Source organism: Staurois parvus, unplaced genomic scaffold, assembly GCF_062004578.1.
Source record: "Staurois parvus isolate SC_StPar_1 unplaced genomic scaffold, SC_StPar_1.0 ptg000155l, whole genome shotgun sequence".
NCBI lineage: Eukaryota > Metazoa > Chordata > Amphibia > Anura > Ranidae > Staurois > Staurois parvus.
In genome coordinates this window covers 29490896-29511930 of record NW_028317951.1, presented here as the reverse complement: position 1 = coordinate 29511930, position 21035 = coordinate 29490896, and the positions used below count along the sequence as shown (strand labels likewise).

Here is a 21035-nt window from a genome sequence, read left to right as displayed (position 1 = left end):
CCCATCAATTCAACAGTTTAAAAAAACAGTTACATTCCAGGCATGCTAATAATATAACTGTCACATTTGCTTGTGCTCGCCACTAAACTGTCAAGCCATCAAATGGCTGGTGTCATAACTGACCACATGTACAGCACCATGGTAGCTGCAGATCAAACACAGACTAAGATGGCAGCGTCCTTGGCTGAAAAGGAGGGTTTAGTTCTGCTTTAAAGATAAGCTGTGTTTGCCATAAGCAGTAGAGGCATATGCTTCTGTCTCTTAACCCCTTTACGCTTCCATTCATGTGAACATACACTCACCGGCCACTTTATTAGGTAGACCTGCTCAATTGCTTGGTAACACAAATTGGTAATCAGCCAATCACATGGCAGCAACGCAATGCATTTAGGCATGTAGACGTGGTGAAGACGACTTGCTGAAGTTCAAACTGAGCATCAGAATGGGGAAGAAAGGGGATTTAAGTTGCTTTGAAGGTGGCATGGTTGTTGGTGCCTGACGGGCTGGACTGAGTATTTCACAAACTGCTGATCTACTGCGATTTTCACGCACAACCATCTCCTGGGTTTACAGAGAATGGGCCATAAAAGAGAAAATATCCAGTGAGCAGCAGTTGTGTGTATGAAAATGCCTTGTTGATGTCAGAGGCTAGAGGAGAAAGGGCAGACTGATTTGAGATGACAGAAAGGCAACAATATGTCATGTCAATATGGACCAAAATCTCCAGCACCTTGTTGAATCTATGCCATGAATAATTAAGGCAGTTTTGAAGGCAAAAGGGGGTCCAACCCGGTACTAGCAAGGTGTACCTAATAAAGTTGCCGGTGAGTGTATATCATGCGTGCACAGACAGGGATCTGGTACTGTGTCTGCAAATGGAAAGTATCTGGCTCTACTCTATGATTGCTCCTTGAATGGAGGAAAGTAATACCTTCTGGGATGTGTAACATCAGTATCCCAGAAGTCTTTTTATCTCAAAGAAAGTAAGAAATACAAATAAACAATGCAGATTCCAGAGCAATCTTATTGGGTACATGCACCATATAACAAATCAACGCAACCAATCAGAAGTCTTTATTCTTATAAAAAAGTGTAACCAGACACAGCAACAGTTCTCTGTGTATGAATATGTGAAATCTGGTGCTGCATTATTGGGGAGCCAGCTGCTGGATTCAGGAAAAGGCATCCAGCTTCCCATGACATGAAACAAGAAAAACTGTGGCATGGGACACTGTGGTACAGGAGAATAGGACAATGCTAGATCTGCTGGGATTGTAAGTATATTATCAATGGAGAAGTATGGGGTTATGAAGGAAAAAAAACATCTATACCCACATCTAATGCTGCAGCTATCTCATGTTGTCTCTAAGACCAAGAACTGAGCAATCACATGACTGCTGACCAGTCTGGATCAGAGAGCAGTGACTGTCAGTTGTATGTGCAAGGACTTTTTGTGCTTTTTTTATATTTTATATGTTACTTTTTTAAAAAACCTTTTTTTTACAATTAACTTTATTGCTATCACATAGAGTCAATAGTGATAAAATACTGTAATGACAGGTTCTCTTTAAAGCTAATGGAGCACATATTGGACTCCATCGGGGAAGGTGACACCCAAACCCAGAAATGACATGATACACTGGAGTGGAGACCAGTGAACAGAAATGGGGGGAATGATAGTATCTTCAGCAGGCTGTGAACGTCATTGGGTAGTTTTCAAGCCACTCAAATGACTTTCACCTGAAAGTCATTCCCCTACTGAGCAAATTTAAACACAGTCCTGGCTGCTTTAGCAGCTAGAAGTGTGTTTAATATGCCAGTCTACAAGCCGCTGTTCATAATCGGCACTGGTAGACAAGTGGTTAATGATAAATTCATTATAAAGAGCCGCATTCATTTGTATATTTTATACATGCCTGGAGTTAAGCTTTAATTAGAATCAGTTACTCTTGGGCTACATCAAGGATCAAAATATTCCTAAAGGAACTGTTCTTGAAAGAAACATTGTAGCTGCAATGGTTGACTTTGACTTGTCCTTCTGAAAATGTAGCTACCTGGATCTCATGCTTACACTTTGGCTTCCATACTTTAAAGGGACCCAGCCACTACAGGGTTGAAAACAAAATTAAAGCCCATCTCTAGGGAAAAGAAGAAAATTCCCTTGCAGTGGGCTGCCCATCACTGCAAAGGTTAAATGCTCATTAAGGCCTTGTCACACGTAAAGTGGGGACCTGCGTTTTACAGCACTGGATGAATTCATGTCACCATTAGGACACACAGCAAAGCACTCACATTTATTGCCCCATATATTGTCTTCTTTTCAGTAGACCTGGTGCATGTATGTGCATACAAGGAATAATAGTGTAAGCCCATTTAAAGTGTTACAGTAAAATCAGTCTGTATATGCAGTAAAGCATGCTTGTTATACTCACTGTCTAGCCTAAGGGGTTAATCCTCCACATTGTGTACAAGTGCTGTTTGATCCTGTCTTCTCTGATCCTCCCTTTCTTCCACAGTCCCCAATCCATCTGCTAATAGTACAGAGCTCTAGGATACATTCTTTACATACTTAGTTTAGTGTGTATTGCTAGAGGTTTTTTTTGGCCTGGGAGGGTGCATGTGATTTGGCACAGGTCCAATCAGCACTATCCAGACAGAGGGTCAAGGGTCATGTAGATTCATAGGATAGTCGTAGGACAATGAAAACTACTCCTACAAGCTTTAACCAGTGCTTGGCCAGACACTGATAGAAGTCACAAGACTGCTATATACTGCTGATGAGAAAAGGTATTTAGCAGTTTATACTTTCTAAAATAAATACATTTCCATGTTCTGTGCACTGTTGGAGACCACGTATAGCAAATGCATGGTCATGGGTTTAGTAGAACCTTAATTAAACTGGTGATTTTCAAATGTATTTTAGCAGCACAGTATCGTCATCTAGTTTAGCATTAATCCCTTTCATCAGGTCTGTCATACAATTTTTTAATCCCAGCTGACATTGAGTATGGTAAACAGTTACTTTTGAATGGAATATGTAACACCCTCCTAGCATAGGATGCTAGATAAATTTAGTTTTGGGCTCCTGTAATCAAGAATGCAGTCATCATTTTTCCTGGTCTGTTCAGGGTTTCAGAGGCTGGGAGTTGATTGCAATCCCCTAGCTCTGGAAGACATTTTCAGAGCTTAGGAAAGGTGATGCAAATGACCAGCCTGAATATGTATCATGCTCTAGCCAATCCCTAGAGTGGCAGTGATCCGGATGCTGGTATAGCATATTGGATGACCAGAGGGCTGGTATGGGGGTGATCAGGATGCTGGTATGTTGTATGGCGGTGATCAGGATGCTGGTATGAGGTATGGTGGTGATCAGGATACTGGTAAGGGGTATGACAGTGATCAAGATGCTGGTATGGCATATGGGGTGATCAGAACACTGATATAGGGTATGGTGGTGATTAGGATGCTGGTATGGGGGTGCTCAGGTTGCTGGTATGGGGTATGGTGGTGATCAGGCACTGGTATAGCGTATGGCAGTGATCGGGGCACTTGTATGGCATATGGTAGTAATCAGGTCACTCTTATGGCATATGGCGGTGATCAAGGTGCTGGTATAGCATATGGTAGTGATCATTGTAGCAATTGTTCGTACAGATATGGCGCAGACATCCATTTTGCTCAAGATCCACCATCTTGTGTCATTCTCACTCCAAATCAGTCCCCCTCCCTTTTTGTTGAATAGCATGTGGTCTGTGTGTGTGCTGAGTTCAGGAGTGCACAGGGCACAGCTGGATACAAACATGGTTGTAAACCCAATTAGCTGGTTCCATGAGGTCTGCCAGACTCTTGCTCTGGTCGGATCATAAAGCTATAAACCCGTCAGTCACTGGACTTGATAAGCATTCCGAAATAGCAGTAAAACATACATCCCACTTGGAACCACTTTTTTATTTCAATTTCATAACTCCCAGCAGGAAACAGGTATAATAAAACAAAGCATATATTCAGATAGGCCAGTTTAATGCGAGTCACCTGATACCTTACATCCCTAGATAACGTCTACCCGAGAGCAGAAAGCAATATCTCTTTAACTGTCACAGGCAGATATGTCATATCTGGTGTCTGGACGTTCAGCAGATGATTCTGCATATTATTATACTAGTGGATAGGATGCTACAGTTGCAATAAAAAGTATGTAAACCCCTTGGGATTCTGTGGAATTTTGCATGAATTGGGCATAAAATGTGCTCTGAACGTCATCTAAGTCACAACAATAGAAGAACACAGTCTGCTGAACATAATACTACACAAACATTAGATGTTGCCTTGGTTTAATTGCACATAACATGTAAACATTCACAGTGCAGGGAGGAAAATGTATGTGAGGGCCTAGCTTAATGACTTCTCCCAGAGCTAATTGGAGCCAGGAGTGAGCCAACCTTGACTCCAATCAGTGTGATGATATTGGATGTGTTGCTGACAGCTGTCCTGCCCTTAAAAAACACACACCTGTTTTGGGTTTACTGGTTTCAAGAAGCACTGTCTGATGTGAACCATGCCTCGCAGAAAAGAGCTCTCAGAAGACCTACGATCAAGAATTTTGACTTGCATGAAGCTGGAAAGGGTTACAAAAGTATCTCCAAAAGCCTTGATGTTCATGTGTCCATGGTAAGACAAACTGTGTACAAATGGAGAAAGTTTAGCACTGTTGCTACTCTCCCTAGGCGTGGTCGTCCTGTAAAAATGACTGCAAGAGCACAGCGCAGAATGCTGCATGAGGTAAAGAGGAATCCCAGAGTGTCAGCTAAAGAAATACAGAAATCTCTGGCACATGCTAACATTTTTGTTGACACATCTACAATAAGGAAAACATTAAACAAGAATGGAGTACATGGGAGGACACCACGGAGAAAGCCATTGCTGTCCAAAAAGAATATTGCAGCACATTTGAAGTTTGCAAAAGAGCACCTGGATGTTCCACAGCACTACTGGCAAAATATACTGTGGACAGTTGAAACCAAGATTGAGTTGTTTGGGAAGAACACACAACACTGTGTGGAGAAAAAAAGGCACAGCACACCAACATCAAAACCTCATCCCCACTGTAAAACATGGCGGAGGGAGCATCATGGTTTGGGGCTGCTTTGCTGCCTCAGGGCCTGGACAGATTGTTGTCATTGATGGGAAAATTAATTCCAGAGTTAATCAAGACATTTTGCAGGAAAACGTACGACCATCTGTCCGCCAACTGAAGCTCCGCAGAGGATGGGTGATGCAACAGAACAATGACCCAAAGCATACAAGTAATTCAACAAAACAATGGCTGCAACAGCACAGAATACGCCTTCTGGAGTGGCCCAGTCAGAGTCCTGACCTCAACCCGATTGAAATGCTGTGGCATGACCTTAAGAGAGCGATTCACACCAGACATCCCAAGAATATTGCTACACTGAAACAGTTTTGTGAAGAGGAGTGGTCCAAAAGTACTCCAGATCGTTGTGCAGGTCTGATCTGCAACTACAGGAAACGTTTGGTTGAGGTTATTGCTGCCAAAGGAGGGTCCAACCAGTTATTAAGTCCAAAGGTTCACATACTTTTTCCTCCCTGCACTGTGAATGTTTACATGTTATGTGCAATTAAACCATGGCAACATCTAATGTTTGTGTAGTATGATGTTCAGCAGACTGTGTTCTTCTATTGTTGTGACTTAAATGACGTTCAGAGCACATTTTATGCCAAATTCATGCAGAACTCCACTTAATCCCAAGGGGTTCACATACTTTTTCTTGCAACTGTACATGCAGCTATGGAAGGTTATTGACCGTGGTATAAACTGCGAGGGATTTGGGTTACAGCCGGGGTCTCCGCCTAAACCCCCTCCCCAAATGAGGCGATTGGCCCTTGGCTTCAGTAGACACCCCCTGCTGGGGGACTAGAAAATAGGCTGTCAGGCCTGGAGAGGTAAGATGAAGAGATTCTCCCTTTTTAACATCAGGAACCAACTTTGGGAGAAACTGTACCCTTTTGTTCAGGACACTTGAATCTGCTTAAACCAAGGACTCTGGCAAGTATTCTACCTCTCTAAACTTCTTTCTGTTATCTCTCTGTTGTGTTATTGCTCTCTGTATTTATATATATATATATATATATATTGGCTACCTCTTTTTCTGTAACTATTTTTATTGCACCATTTTGACCTTTTTAGTAATAAATCCTATTTTCTGAAAAGTGTTGAACTGTTTCTAAAGCTCTTTAATGCAAACTAAGAATCCCTGTCTCTGAAGGGCGCTACTGTGTGTTTGAAACTTCTGCAAACATCTGCCTGCGGTGACAGTGTGTATAGAGACGCTTATTCAAACATCATAGTGTTACTGCTAAGATTTGTGAGTTTCCTCCATCTCTGTACAAAAATGTGGTGGTGGCAGAGTGAAGGGTTAATTGCGTAATTAACCTGACCCAGTAACAATCGCTCTCAGGCTGCGGCACATAGATTGTGGTCCAGTGAGCTGGAAAATCTTTGTGCAGGGTGCAGCTGAGCGTGGCATTGTTACGCAAGTGACAGCGCGGTTTTAGATTGGCTAGTCCTTCGGTCACAAGTCGGTGAGAAGGGCTGGGGGTCTGACACCGCTCCCGTCACAATCATGGCACTGGTATAGGGTATGGCAGTGATCAGGACCCTGGTATGGCAGTGATCAGGACATGGGTACAGTGTATGGCGGTATTATTGTGAACACTGGGACAGGTTACAGAGGCTGGCTGCATTGTTTACTTACATTACACCGGTACAGTGATCAGAGGCACTGAGGCAGGCTGGCACTGCAGTTAATGAGTGTACAGTGCCTTGAAAAAGTAGTCATACTCCTTGAAATTTTGCCATGTTACAACCAAAAAAAGTAATATTTTATTGGGATTTTATGTGATAGACCATCACAAAATGGCACAAAATTGTGAAATGGAAGGAAAATGATAAATGGTTTTCAACATTTTCTATAAATAAATATCAGAAAAGTGTGGCGTGCATTTGTATTAAGCCCCTTTACTCTGATACCCCTAACTAAAATCTAGTGGAAACTACTGCCATCAGAAGTCACCGAATTAGTAAATAGAGTCCACCTGTGTGTAATTTAATCTCAGTATAAATACAGCTGTTTTGTGAAGCCCTCAGAGGTTTGTTAGAGAACATTAGTGAACAAAGAGCATCATGAAGGCCAAGGGACACACCAGACAGGTCAGGGATAAAGTTGTGGAGAAGTTTAAAGCCGGGTTAGGTTATGGCACAACTGCATACCTACCAAGACATGATTGTCCCCTTAAACTGACAGGCCGGGCAAGGAGAGCATTAATCAGAGAAGTAGCCAAGAGCCCCATGGTAACTCTGGAGGAACAGCAGAGATCCACAGCTCAGGTGGGAGAATCTGTAAACAGGACAACTAATAGTCATGCACTCCACAAATCTGGCCTTAACGGAAGAGTGGCTAGAAGAAAGTCATTGTTGAAAGAAAGCCATAAGATGTCCAGTTTGCAAGAAGCCATATGGGGGACACAGCACAAATGTGGAAGAAGGTGCTCTGGACTGATGGGACCAAAATTTTACTTTTTTGCCTAATGCTATGTGTGGCAGAAAACTAACACTGCACATCACCATGAACACACAATATCACTGTGAAACATGGTGGTGGCAGCATCATGTTGTGGGGAGGCTTTTCTTTAGTAGGGACAGGCAAGCTGGTCAGAGCTACAATGGAATAATTTAGATCAATGCATATTCATGTGTTAGAATGGACCAGTCAAAGTCCAGACCTAAATCCAATTGAAAATCTGTGGCAAGACTTGAAAATTGCTGTTTACAGATGCTCTACATCCAATCTAAGAAAGAGCTTGAGCTATTTTGCAAAGAAGAATGGGCAAACATTTCACTCTCTAGATGTGCAAAGCTGCTAAGGACATCCCCAAAAAGACTTTCCGCTGTAATTGCAGCGAAAAGGTTGTTATACAAAGTATTAACTCGGGGGGGCTGAATACAAATGCACGCCACACTTTTCAGATATTTATTTGTAGAAACCATTTATCATTTTCCTTCCACTTCACAATTATGTGCCACTCTGTGTTGGTCTATCACATACAATCCCAATAAAATACATTTACATTTTAGATTGTAATATGACAAAATGTGGAAAATTTCAAGGGGTATGAATACTTTTTCAAGGCACTATAGATGCATTAAAAGTTGATCTTTTAAGCCTACATGAACACATTTTAGATATGTCACAATGTGCAGAAACAATAAAATGCATTGATGTCCGTTAACAGATGGATGAAAAAAACGGACAACCAGTCCGCATGTGTGAAAGGAGCCTATACTGGCCTACATAAACATTTATTTAAACACTGATTTTTTTTTTCTTTCCAAACCAAGACAATTCCTTCAAATAATTTATAAGATATAAATACAACAAAAAATTATATATTTACACAAAATGCATTATCAAAAGATAATTTAAAATGTTCTGTATAAATAAAATCTAAGACAGGTATAAAATAGCTCAAATGTCAGGATTCTTGTAACAACTATTTACAATATGTGAAGTGGAAGCAATGATTAGGAAAACAATAAATCTTTTTTTTTGTGGTCTAGGAAGCAATCTCATATCCTTTCATAATATATGGTTACATTGATTGCAGCCTGTCATGTACCTGAAAAAAGAAAACAAATTAAATCTTATTTTTAAATGGAAATAAAGTGTAGCTATAGCCAGAGCTTACATTTTAAGGTGATGCTAACTCTATTTTTAAGTAATACAATTCTATTTATCTGTGTATTCTTAGCTCAAACAAACAAAAACCTTGCATTGCTCTCAGCCTCCACCAAATCTTCAAATTTATTTTTTGCAGATGTGATCCAGTTTCCTGTTAGAGGGTGGCTACATTCATTCTCCATGGTCTCACTGAATGAAGGAATGTAGTCACTTGCTCCTGAGATGGACCATGGACTAAGAATTTGTATTGTGCATAGAGCAGTGCACATGATGGCAATTAACATGCACTTCTATATTATTCAGTGTCACTTAAAGTGTTACTGATAAATACATTTTCACATCAGCAGTGTATATCAGTCTTGTAACTTCTATCAGTGTCCAGCAGAGCACTGGTTAAAGCTTGTAGGAGAGTTTTCATTTTCTTCTCACTGTCCTGTGAAGCTGCAGGACCTCTAATCCTCTGTTTGGACAATGCTGATTGTTCCTGTGCTGATCACATGCACCCTCCCAAGAAAAAGAAAAAACTCTAGCAATACATAACTAAACTGAGCATGTGCAGCTTGCCCCAAGGCTCTGTTCTATCAGGAGATGAAATGGGGACAGTAGAAGAAGGGGAGGATCAGAGAAGACAGGATCAAACATCCGTTTTACACAATGCAGAGGATTAACCCCTTAAGTTCCACAGTGAGTATAACAAGCATGCTTTACTGCATATACAGACTGATTTTACTGTTGTGGGTTTAGTAACATTTTAAGTTTTGGATACAGTAGCAAATTATTAGAACCTATGCCAGGTTTGTATATTTAATTATTTATTGCCTGTGTAGTTAAAGTGTATATCATCCTATTAGAACTACTTATTGCCTATGAGCATTAATTAAGATCCTAACAATACATAACAATAAATATAGTTCAAATACCATTTAATTTGCCTCTGTTATCTGGCAGTCACACGATGTAGCCATATTCTGTTGAACCTCACTATCCAATAGAAAATAATATGAGTGTGTGACGAAGCTTTGAGCCCTGCGTTATATGAGAGAGCAGATTCCAAGCATCCCTTAAGACATGCATGCTCCTCTCTGCTGGCTGCTGGGTGGTGCAGACTTCAGCTATGCAGTCTGCTGATCAGTTGCTTGATTACACTCTATCAGACCTGCTAACAGACTACACAGCTAATGCCTTCAGTGCTCAGTGGCCAGCAAGGAGAATTATGAATATCTAAAGGGATGCCAGGGATGTGTTTTTTCATATAACGCCCAGGTTCAGAGCAGAGCATAGCTTCCTCCCCGGGGAAAACTGGAGCATGCCCCAACAAGGAGAGTGGCAATGCTGAAGATGGAGGAAGGGCTGGAATGGCCTTGCCATTCTGAATAAGGAAGAACAGAAAAATTAAAAGATCATCAAGGTCCTATAAAAGTGTATTTAGGACAAAAATGTTAATCAAAATTACTAAACAGTTTGCCACATGTAAAAATACAAAAATAAATAAATGAACTACACCAGAAAATACAAATAATGTCTGATGTATCAGTAAGCCATTCAAATGATAGTTGCTTGAAAACCATAAGATAGGTAAACAGGTGTTGGTGCCATTAGTAACAGAAAAAACAGGTGACCACTTCCAGGTGACCCCACATGGATTTGCACTCACCACAATGGATGGACCTTCTATTACTAGATAGGTCTTACTGCACTTTTTTTGGATGGACCCGGTTTGTGTCTTGTCACCAACTTGACCATTCATATGTACCAGGAATGCGATTCCTTCCCATGCAATACACTGCCACTCAAAAACAGTATCAGGGAAAAGGTTAATTGCGCAAAGCAGCCAACTTTATTAAAGCAGAGTTCCAGTCACCCTTTCAAAAAATGAAAGCAGCTACAAAAACTGTAGCTGCTGACTTTTAAAAAACAGCCACTTACCTGCCCCTCAGTCTTGGGGTGTGTCCCCCGCAGCCCGTTTCACCGGCCATCCTGTATTACGGCTGTGCATGCGCAAGTAGTGCTGCACTTCATGAATGGTCCTGTAGTCTTCTGGGACCTGTCACGTGTCCCAAAAGTCTACACGGAGGGAGGACACCTTCCACTTCCGATCGCTTAGGCGATCGGACCGGAAGTGGGAAGTCAAATTCGGGTACCCGCTCCCCCCCACCCCCCAAAGGTGCCAATCCTTAATGGGGAGCGGGGGAGCAGTCCTTAAAGCGGAACTTCCACTTTTGGGTGGAGTTCCGCTTTAAGTCACATACACCCTAATAATAACACCCCACTCACATGTATATGAGCCTAAGGACCAGCACCAGGCACACTGCGCTGGCTTGCACTCCAGGGAAGGATGTGCTATATCGGCTGGGGAAGCCTGCTTCAACTAGTTTCATCTGTAATTGGACGTTTTCAGGAAGCCCATTTTTTCTTTTACTAATGGCACCAGCACCTGTTCACCTATCTTTTTGTTTTCAAGCAAGCAACTATCATTTGTAAGGCTTACTGATACATCAGACATAATTTGTACTTTCTGGTGTTCGTTTATTTTTTGTATTTTTACATGTGGCAAACTATTTAGTCATTTTGAGTCCCGTTTTTGTCAGCGTGGTCTATATACACTTTTAGAGGACTCACTAACGTGGAAGTTAAACACAAGACTGCAGCAGCCATAATCACATTCATCTGTGTTTCCTTATCTTTGGTTTCTTTTGGTTTTGCCGGTGGCTCAGAGTTTTCATTGTTATTTGTCACCAAGGTATTTACTATCAAAGAATATAGTACTGAAACAAATGTTCAGCAAACAGAAAAGCAGTTCATTTCGTAGACAATGACACAAAAACATTTATTTTAACATTATTTTCCTGTTCCAGAGAAACACAAACTGAATCGAAATCATTGCAAATTGAGGGGAATTTCTCCTGTAAACAGTTGCCAGTGGAACAAGTATCCCCACTGCAAGATTTCAGATTACTTCCTGTTTAGGTGACAACTGTAAAATTTTGTATTCTGTCTGGGTGACAATGGTCGCCAAGACAAATAGCGATCTTTTTAGTACATTAATAAATTAGCATATTTCTAGATTCCATGAGGACCAAGGGACGTATTTGTCCCATGTTTTTAATTGCGTGTATCATCTGATTAAGAACTTAAAACTCTTTTTTTTTTTTGGTTTGAGTCAAAATATTAGTTCTTATCAACAAACAACAAATGGATCTAGCTTTTTGCCAATTATTTCATGAAATGGCTTAGTTACAGCAACTGAAGTGTATGAACTTTAAAAACAAAAAAATTGATTCTTTTGGCGTTCCAAAACCTTACGGTCCTCAAAGGGTTAACATATGGAAAACAATCTTAAAATAGAACTTTAGTCAGAAAATTAAACCCACAACAGTAAAATCAGTCTGTATATGCAGTAAAGCATGCTTATATACTCGCTGTGGAGGGGTTAATCCTCTGCATTGTGTATAAAGGCTGTTTGATCCTTTCTTCTCTTTTCCTCCCGTTATTCAAGTGGCCACCTCTTATCTCCAGACTGAAACGTAGGTATGCACATGCTCAGTTTAGTGTGTATTGCTAGGCAGGTTTTTTATTTTTTATGAGAGTACATGTGATCAGTACAGGGCCAATCAGCACTGTCCATACAGAAGTCAGGGGATTTGCATCCTTCTAGAGCAGAAAGAAAAAACTCCTCATACAAGCTTTAGCCAGTGCTAAGCTGGACACAGAAGTTACAAGACTGCTCTAACTGCTGATGAGAAAAGGTATTTAGCAGTTTATATTTATTAAAATAATTGCACTTCCATGTTCTGTGTACTGTGGGAGACCAGATATAGTGAATGCAGGGTCCTGGGTTTAGTAACACTTTAAGTCCTGATGGAAGTCTTCAGGCTGGCCCCTTTTGCAGGTATAGCTATGTAAGACATTAGCTATACTGTATAAATCCATTGATGCCCTGTTTCACCCTGCTCTGCACATGCTTGGTTGCTCTGTATTTCCGGCAAAGTGCCTTAAATTCTTAGCCACTACAGGCTGATCAGAATGCAGCTTTAAGGTGACAAGACAAACTCTGCTGCCAGGGAGAAACAAATGAGTTAAACTTACAAGGATAGTGTTTTATCTGATCTCCTTTCTCCCTGATGGGCAAATCTGTGAACTCTTAGATTGTAAGCTCCAAGGAGCTCCTATCCCTCTTGTATTGAACTGTACTGTTGCTGTATTGTCTCCCGTTATATTGTAAAGCGCTGAGCAAACTGTTGGCACTATATAAATCCTGTATAATAATAATAACTTCAGCACTGTAAAGCTTTTGTCATCCTTCCTCTCTAATTTCACCAATGGGTGGGGGGAGGGGGGTTGACTGCTCTGGACTTCAACAAAATGGCCACCTCTGGCCATTTTGGCATTGCTGGAGGCAATTTACAGTACACACTAAATTTTGGCAGCATAATTATTATATGGAATGTATGTTCTTTTGTTATCAAACTGTTGTGGGTAAAGTTCCACTTTAATATACAAGATATCATGCAAAAAGGGCACATCTGGACTTAAAATCTGTGTGCTGTGCTGTGTTGGTACTCATATATATATGAGGCATGATTCCTGATGAAGGCAAAATAATCTCTAACAGAACATGATAAAGTGTAGCTGCAACTCTTCTGATTACATGATTAGGAGAGGTAAAGCGGAATTGCATCATATTCTATTTCACTAATGAAAATTCACTAGCTGACTTGGCAGCTGCAGGAATATGAAACTGCAGCTGCCAGTAGAACAGCAGGGATGCATATTTGTTAAAGATATCATCTGTACTGGGCAAGATTCATTAAAGTGGAGTTCCACTCACTCTGTAAAAAAATAAAAGTCAGCAGCTACAAAAACTGTAGCTGCTGACTTTAAAAAACAGCCACTTACCTGTCCCACTATCCGTGTTGCCCCCCGCCGCAGCCCGTTTCACCGGCTGTCCTGTATTCCAGCCAGTGTCTTCAGTGTGGGCACCCGGCTGTGACATTTTGCAGCTTCACAGCCACGTGTAGCGCTGTGTTTATTGAATGGTCCCGTAGTCTTCTGGGAACTGTCACGTGTCCCACAAGACTTCGGGGAGGGAGGGTAGGAGGACAACTTCTGCTTCTGATCGCCTAGGCAATCGCAGCAGAAGTGGGAGTGGGTACCTGTCAGTTTCGGGTACCCGCTCCCCAAAGGTGCCAATCATTAAAGTGGAACTTCCCCTCTTGGTTGGAACTCCGCATTAAATACTTATGGCCAGCTTTAGGCTTGGTTACATAGTACAATTGCAATCAAACTTTTATTTATTGATGAATAGTCCAATTGTGAAATACAGTAAAGATTTCCTTAATAACCTCTATGCTAAACTAATGTTGTGAGTTTTGGCAAAGCATGAGGAAACATGCGGTTTGGTGAGCAAATAGCATGTCTAGCAACAAACTTATGTCATTTGTAATTTGTCATTTGTCCTTACTCTTTTTCAGGGAGAAATTAAATCAGTCTGAGTCTTTTTTTAAATGTTTTTAAATATAACTGGCGCAAAATGGAGAGAAGGTGATGGTTACACCGGTATACCTTAAAAAAGTATAGATTATGATAAAATGGGCCTAAACAAACCAAAACACCATCTAGTTAAGCACAGCAAAGCACAACAGAGGATTTTAAACACAGAAAGCATTTACAATATAGCACTTACATCACAATTACTAAACAAGAGGTTCCACCTAGATTTGTGGGCAGAGCTACGAAAAGTATTCCTTTACCATAAGGATACCTCCAAATGCTTTGCATGAAGTAGCACAGGTCTTTTCTGCACAGGTTCTGGCAATAATGGTGGCAGTTCACAGAAGCAATGAGAGCAGTAGGAAACTTCTGGCTCTGTGTTAGCATGAGTCTCTAGATTTATAGCATGGTTGGAAGAACAAACCCCAGCCAGAACATAATCTCACAATATACTGTATTTATTTTACCAAGCTTAAAGAATATGTTACCCCAACATATCATATTCCAAATATGTGCAGGTTGTACCATGTACTCGTGTTAACAATTATCCTATGTATTGCTTCCCTGGTGTTCCTTCCAGTTCCCTTGCTTTCCTAATAGAAACTGACCACACTAACTTGGATCATGCTACACGAAAAACTAGTCAGTGTTCTGCGGGATAAACAACCCCTCTTTGAAAAAATATGACATCCCTGGTTATCCTGTCTGCAGGTGCCAGACACTTAGGTTCATCAGATTTGAGGATTGGTGGATTTCCTGGACGGGTGTATACTTCCTCTTTTACTCTTCCCTCCCTCTTCCTCTTTCCTCCTCCACTTTCTTTCTCTTTTTTCCCTCCTTTGTATTACCTGTTTTAATTCCTTTTGTGCAATTTTGGTTCGCCTCTTGGACCTTTTACTAAGGGTTAAAGAATGTAGTCTAGACTGCATAGGTGATCCATCCCCCATTAGGATATGGGGATGTTACATCTGAACTGTCTATATTGTTATTTCCTTTCCCATTTTTCCCCTTTTTGGGGAAAAAAATTTACACCAAACGGATAAGTATGTTGTTTAGTACTGCAGTGGTCCCTGCAAAGGCTGGAGTTAATTTCATACCATAGTGGCCCTTGTCTTCCCAGTCAATGGGATGGGTAAGCATATTCCTGCCCATCTCCCTCTGCGGGGCGAACACTGATGGCCTGACTTGAGGCATACTTGACACAGTGTTATTCAGACTTCTTTGTGATCGACCGTTTTGATTTGGTCCCTCATATATGCATAAGGACTCCACCTGGGGTCTTAATTGAACTCTCCTTTTTTTCTCTCATTTTTGATGTTCTTTTATTATTGTCGCCTATGTGTCAATTTAGCTTATGTAGACAATTCACTTTGATATATACTTTGGTATTCCTGTTATTCAAGACTTAATAAAAAGCTTGAAACAGAAACTGACCACACTAAGCAAAAGGGCACATCCCTCCCAACGTGCTCAGTTTTCTGGCTGTGTGGGAGAATAGTCTGTCTGTCCTCAATGATCAGATTTGTGCTGACACCCCCCCCCCCCTGCACAGCCATTCACTGGGAAGATCAATGTACTGCTGTTTCTCCAAACACACCTCTCCAAGCCCCTTACGCCCCTTTCACATCTGCCCACTGATCCCCGCTGATCAAAAGATGACAGGTCCGTGTCCATTCCATTTATGCAGAACAGACATGGACACAGCCTGCTGTCCGTTATGGGCTCTCGAATGGAAACAGATCACCTGTCCGTTTCCATCTGACTGTCATCCGGTCCGATTTGAACAGATCTCCATAGAGAGCAATGGACTGTCTGATCGGGTCCGCTTGAAAAAATGGACAGGCAGACCCGATCAGTCTGCTCGTGTGAAAGGGGCCTTTAGCGGCTGAGAACAAAGATTATGGAATCACTTCTAAAAAAAGAAAAAAGGTGTTTATTTTTATATACTGTATATACACAATGTTTTGTCTTTCATTTCTATTTTCAACTTACAAGGTAAACATACATATACCCTCACCGGCCACTTGATTAGGAACACCTGTTCAATTGCTTGGTAACATATTTGATAATCAGCCAATCACACGGCACCTCAACTCAATGCATTTAGGCATGCAGATGAGGTGAAGACGACTTGCTGAAGTTCAAACCGAGCATCAGAATAGGGGAAAAAAGTGGATTTAAATAACTTTGAACGTGACATGGTTGTTGGTGCCAGACGGGCCCATCTGAGTATTTCAAAAATTGCTGATCTACTGGGATTTTCACGCACAACCATCTCTAGGGTTCACAGAGAATGGTCGGAAAAATAAAATAATTCAGTGAGCAGCAGTTGTGTGGATGAAAATGCGTTGTTGATGTCAGAGGAGAACAGGCAGACTGGTTGCTGCGACATTCAGATGGTAGGGTAAGAATTTGGTGTAAACAACAAGAAAGCATGGAACCTTCCTGCCTTGGTGGTGGTGGTGGTGTAATGGTGTGGGGGTGATTTTCTTGGTACTAGCAAGGTGTACTTAATAAAGTGGCCGGTGAGTGTACTTTAACTCTCTCAAACTTTGTCTGGATTGGTATGACTGTCAAGAATTGGTTTGAAATAAAAACAGTAACACAGGCAGGCGTATTCATTAAAAGTTCAAGGAGTCCACTTTAAGTGCCTTATTCAAACCAACACATTTTAATCCCGCTTGTTTTGGTTAACTAACCTCATCTAAACAAAGGCGTGTTGAATGTTTTTTCTATAGACAGTTCTTGATTGCTGTAGATTGCTCGCAGTTTAATGTGGTAGGGCGTTGATGCTTTCAGGTTCTCAATAACCACATGGGCACAGTCCTGTAACACATGTGAATTACTGTCATGTAAAATACTTTTTAGGGGTGTTAATACAATGTTATGGTAAACTAGAAGATTAGTATAGTGTGTTCATACTGCAGCCAAAATATTGCCATTTAAAATAGGAGTTTTATGTTGCTATAGGCCTTCAGGACCACTGAACACTGAAAAGATGTTTAGATTGGCAACTACTGTTCAATCCTGTTCAAATGTTACCTATGTTCTTCTGCAGCAGCTAAAAGGGATGCAGGGATTCTTCATGTCAATAAATCTATGGTTATCTTTCGTCAATCCCAGGCATAGTCAGCATTTCTCTCCTGACATCACTTCTGGATGATTCCCAGGCAAATGTCACTTAGCTAATTATGACCCTTAATATCACTTTAAAGTCTAATGCATTCCCTGCATTGAGGTAACCCCCGCTAACTGTTCTAGACCCCCCCACACAGACACTCAGGGGTTTATTTACTAAAGCTGGAGAGTCCAAAATCAGACTCCCTTCTGCATAGAAACCAATCAGCTTCTAACCTCAGCTTGTTCAATGAAGCTTTGGCAATGAAACCTGGAAGCTGATTGGTTTCTATGCAGAAATGAGTCTGATTTTGCACTCTCCAGCTTTAGTAAATAAACCCCTCAGAGTCTATCAGGTCTTGTCTCTTCACTTCCTAGTCTTACAGGAGACTCAAGCAGCATGAGAGCCATTGGCTATTGGGTCACACCAATGGTGCCAGCCATCAGTATTTTTACTGGCAGCCAGTAAAAAGTGGGCACTTTTCTCCTGCCAGTAAATGCCAGTGATGGGAAAAGGTTGCCAGTTAAAAATATGGCTGTGACACTCAACTCAGAAATGAGCATGTGCAGTTCCAGTCCGGAGCTGACTGAGCCCATCGGAGTGCCTGCTACAGTGTGTTTGGGCTACACCGCTCAGGGGGCAGGACTGGCAGTGTGTTGTGCGACGTCATGGTGTAAGGGAGCCGAGTAGAGTGGCCGGAGCCTTGTTTGTGGGTCTGTGGGACGGGAGCAAGGCAAGCCAGGAGTGGACTGTCAGTGCTGTTTAGACTGTAGCGGACTGAAGGGACCACCTGGCCTGGAGAGGGACAGTCACTGTGATTCAGAAAGTGATGTATTATGTCAATGAGGTGTCATCATTATCTGTGCTGCTGCACACTGCTGTCAGTGTCACTGTAAGAGTTGATTTCATGTGTGTGTCTGCCCATTCTAATTTCTTGCCCTCTTGAGATCTGTCCCTGAGCTACCTACTTACTATCAAAAATAAAACAAGAATTATGTTTTTTACCCTAATATCTACCTTAAATCACATTGCTAATTGCATATTGTACTTGTTTGTAGCCTTAATACTGAAATTTGTACTTAAATTGTAATTTTATAACCTTTGGAAATGCCAGTAAAATTTGGGTGTCATGTCAGTGAATTTCATTCTGGTAGGATAGCAAAACTGGGGCACACACATGAAAGGAGTAGTGGAAAGTGCCGATAGGGGACTCCAGAAGAGGAAGAAGGGGCTACTTGATGCAATAATATTACACAGAGCAGGTAAGTATAACATCTTTTTTAATTTAATAAAAAAAAATTAGGCTTTACAACCACTTTAATCTCAAGGAGCCATCCATACTTACAGCTGGTAGTATCTGTGTACTGTAAACTGCAGTAGCTCCTGATATCTCCGCCCAGCTGAACAAAAAGCCTGTAAGGCTTTGTGTTGGTACTTTCTGAAATGCTTGCCATTGAAATTCTCCTTGAATTTTGCCATTTATTCCATGAAAGGCAGCAGTTAATTTTTCTGTTTTTTGAATCACATTTCTGGACAGACGATGGCGACCTAGAGTTACAAATATAAAGCAGAGCTAGAGGTATCAATCTACAGATTTCAAAGTAATATTGTTGTGGTCTGGTTATTTCTAATTAAATACTTGTTTTCACATTTTTCATCATTTGCTGAGTCTCAGAGCTGTTGTGGCCTCATGGAATTTCCCAGGCAGGTTTCCTGATGGCTAAAATGGCCAAGTATGGCTACCTAATATGTGTTAAAACAGCAGCTAATGGTCTCCAGGTTGTGAGAATTTAGGATTAGACAGAATGTTCTCTCTCCAAAACATGTGCCTGAAAAAGAACTTTATGGCAGGATCATCAAGTATTATTATAATGAAATCAATAAAGATATATATATTTTTTTATTAATAAGGGAGTTGTCACCAGAGCAAGAGGCTATGGTAAATCATCCAATGAGGACAAATGTCTCAGTGACAGCTATGTAAGATTGGATTTCTTTCCAATTCGGTTTGTTTGCAGGCTGGCTGGTAAGTTAGAGCTGGGAATTTTTCTTTTTTGTTGTTTGACGTGCGTCACCCTTTCATGTGCTCCTTGCTGTGAAGGCCAATTATAGACTGGGGGCAATGGCCATTTTTTTACTGTTGAATTGTTGGTCGAGGGTGCGTACTGGACACCTTAGCTGCCATTGTGTTACATGCTGGGTGTCCAGTGAGCTCCTGTACCTTTAAGCAGGGGTGGGCTCCCTCGGGTCTATCTGCCCTTAGTCTACCCATTAAATACATGTGCCTCTACTATGGGGGCTCTTAAAATTGGAGAATTAGGAACTACAGAATATCGGGGTACCGTGACAAGGCTCTGTAGCTTACGCATGTATTTGCAAATGTGTGCTAACTAAACCCGTTTTTAATGCATACTGTTAAACAGGTTAATTCAGTTTGTTAGCGGGCTGGCTGGCAAGTTAGAGCTAGGAATTTTTCTTTTTTGTTGTTTGACATACGTCGCCCTTCCATGTGCTTTGTGCTGTGAAGGCCAGTTATAGGCTGGGGCAGCGGCCATTTTTTGTACTGTTGGATTTCTTTCACCCTGGGGGAGAATTCCTCTCTTTTCCTGTTCTGTCTCCAGGACAGGAAGTGAAGGGACATCTTCCCAGCAGGACACAGAAAGCAAAAAAATAACCTGATAAGGGTTTTAAACTTTCCTTACTCTAGTCAAATTTTTTAATAAAAAGTTTTAAATGTGAATATGTGCAGGCTTTGGGCTTTTGTTTCTGACATGAGTATGACATCTGTTTTTGATTCTTCTGAAATTATTTAAAATTCATCAACAGGTGTATTTGACCTGCAGTTGCTTTAAACAGTTTTTGCATATCCATAGACTTGTTTGGAAATGCAAACCCTACTTGAAATGAACAAAAGCCCAGCAACACAAGCCCTATATGAGAATTTAGTTACATAGTTAGTCTGGTTGAAAAAATACACAAGTCCATCTAGTTTAACCAAAAAAAAAGGAAACAAAAATGTTTACAATCCAATGTACACAATCCTATACCCAAAGTTGATCCAAAGGGAGGCAAAAAAACCCAGCAAAGCATGATCCAATATGCTCCAGCAAAGGAAACAAAATCCTTCCTGATCCACCAAGAGGCAATCAGATATTACCTGGATCAACTTTACCTATAAATGTTAGTATCTAGTTATATTATGTGTATGTAGGAAATAATCCAGATCTTTGTTTAAAACAATCTACTGAATCTCACTGCTCTTACTGTAAAGAAGCCTTTCTGTATTTGGAGATTTAATCTCTTTTCCTCCAGATGTAAAGAGTGCTCCCTTGTCCTCTGTGATGACCTTAAGGTAAATAACTCTACACCGAGTTCACTATATGAACCACTTATGTATTCATACATGCAGATCATATTCCCCCTTAATCTCCTTTTCTCAAGAGAGAATAAATTTGGTTCCTCTAATTGTTCCTCATAGCTGAGCTCCTCCATGCCTCTTATCAGTTTCTCTGCACTTTCTCTGGTTCCCTGATATCCTTTTTGAGAATTGGTGCCCAAAACTGAACTGCATATTCCAGATGAGGTGTTACTAATGATTTGTACAGGGGTAATATGATATCTCTCTCTCTGGAGTCTATACCTCCTGTAATACAAGAGAGGATATTGCTCGC

The 21035-nt window shown here is 41.0% G+C and overlaps 1 protein-coding gene across 1 annotated transcript in view; it reads right to left on the bottom strand.

The window, feature by feature from the left end:
* Nucleotides 1-8343: 8343 nt before the first annotated feature.
* Nucleotides 8344-21035, bottom strand: part of LOC149463374 (anosmin-1-like) — a 45878-nt gene continuing 33186 nt past the window's right edge. The window contains exons 13-15 of the mRNA XM_089675682.1: nucleotides 18710-18912; nucleotides 16946-17072; nucleotides 8344-8694 (exon numbers count right to left, since the gene is read on the bottom strand). Coding sequence (XP_089531808.1) covers nucleotides 16947-17072; nucleotides 18710-18912 — 329 coding nt within the window. The 3' untranslated portion in view covers nucleotides 8344-8694; nucleotide 16946. The remainder of the gene's footprint in view (nucleotides 8695-16945; nucleotides 17073-18709; nucleotides 18913-21035) is intronic.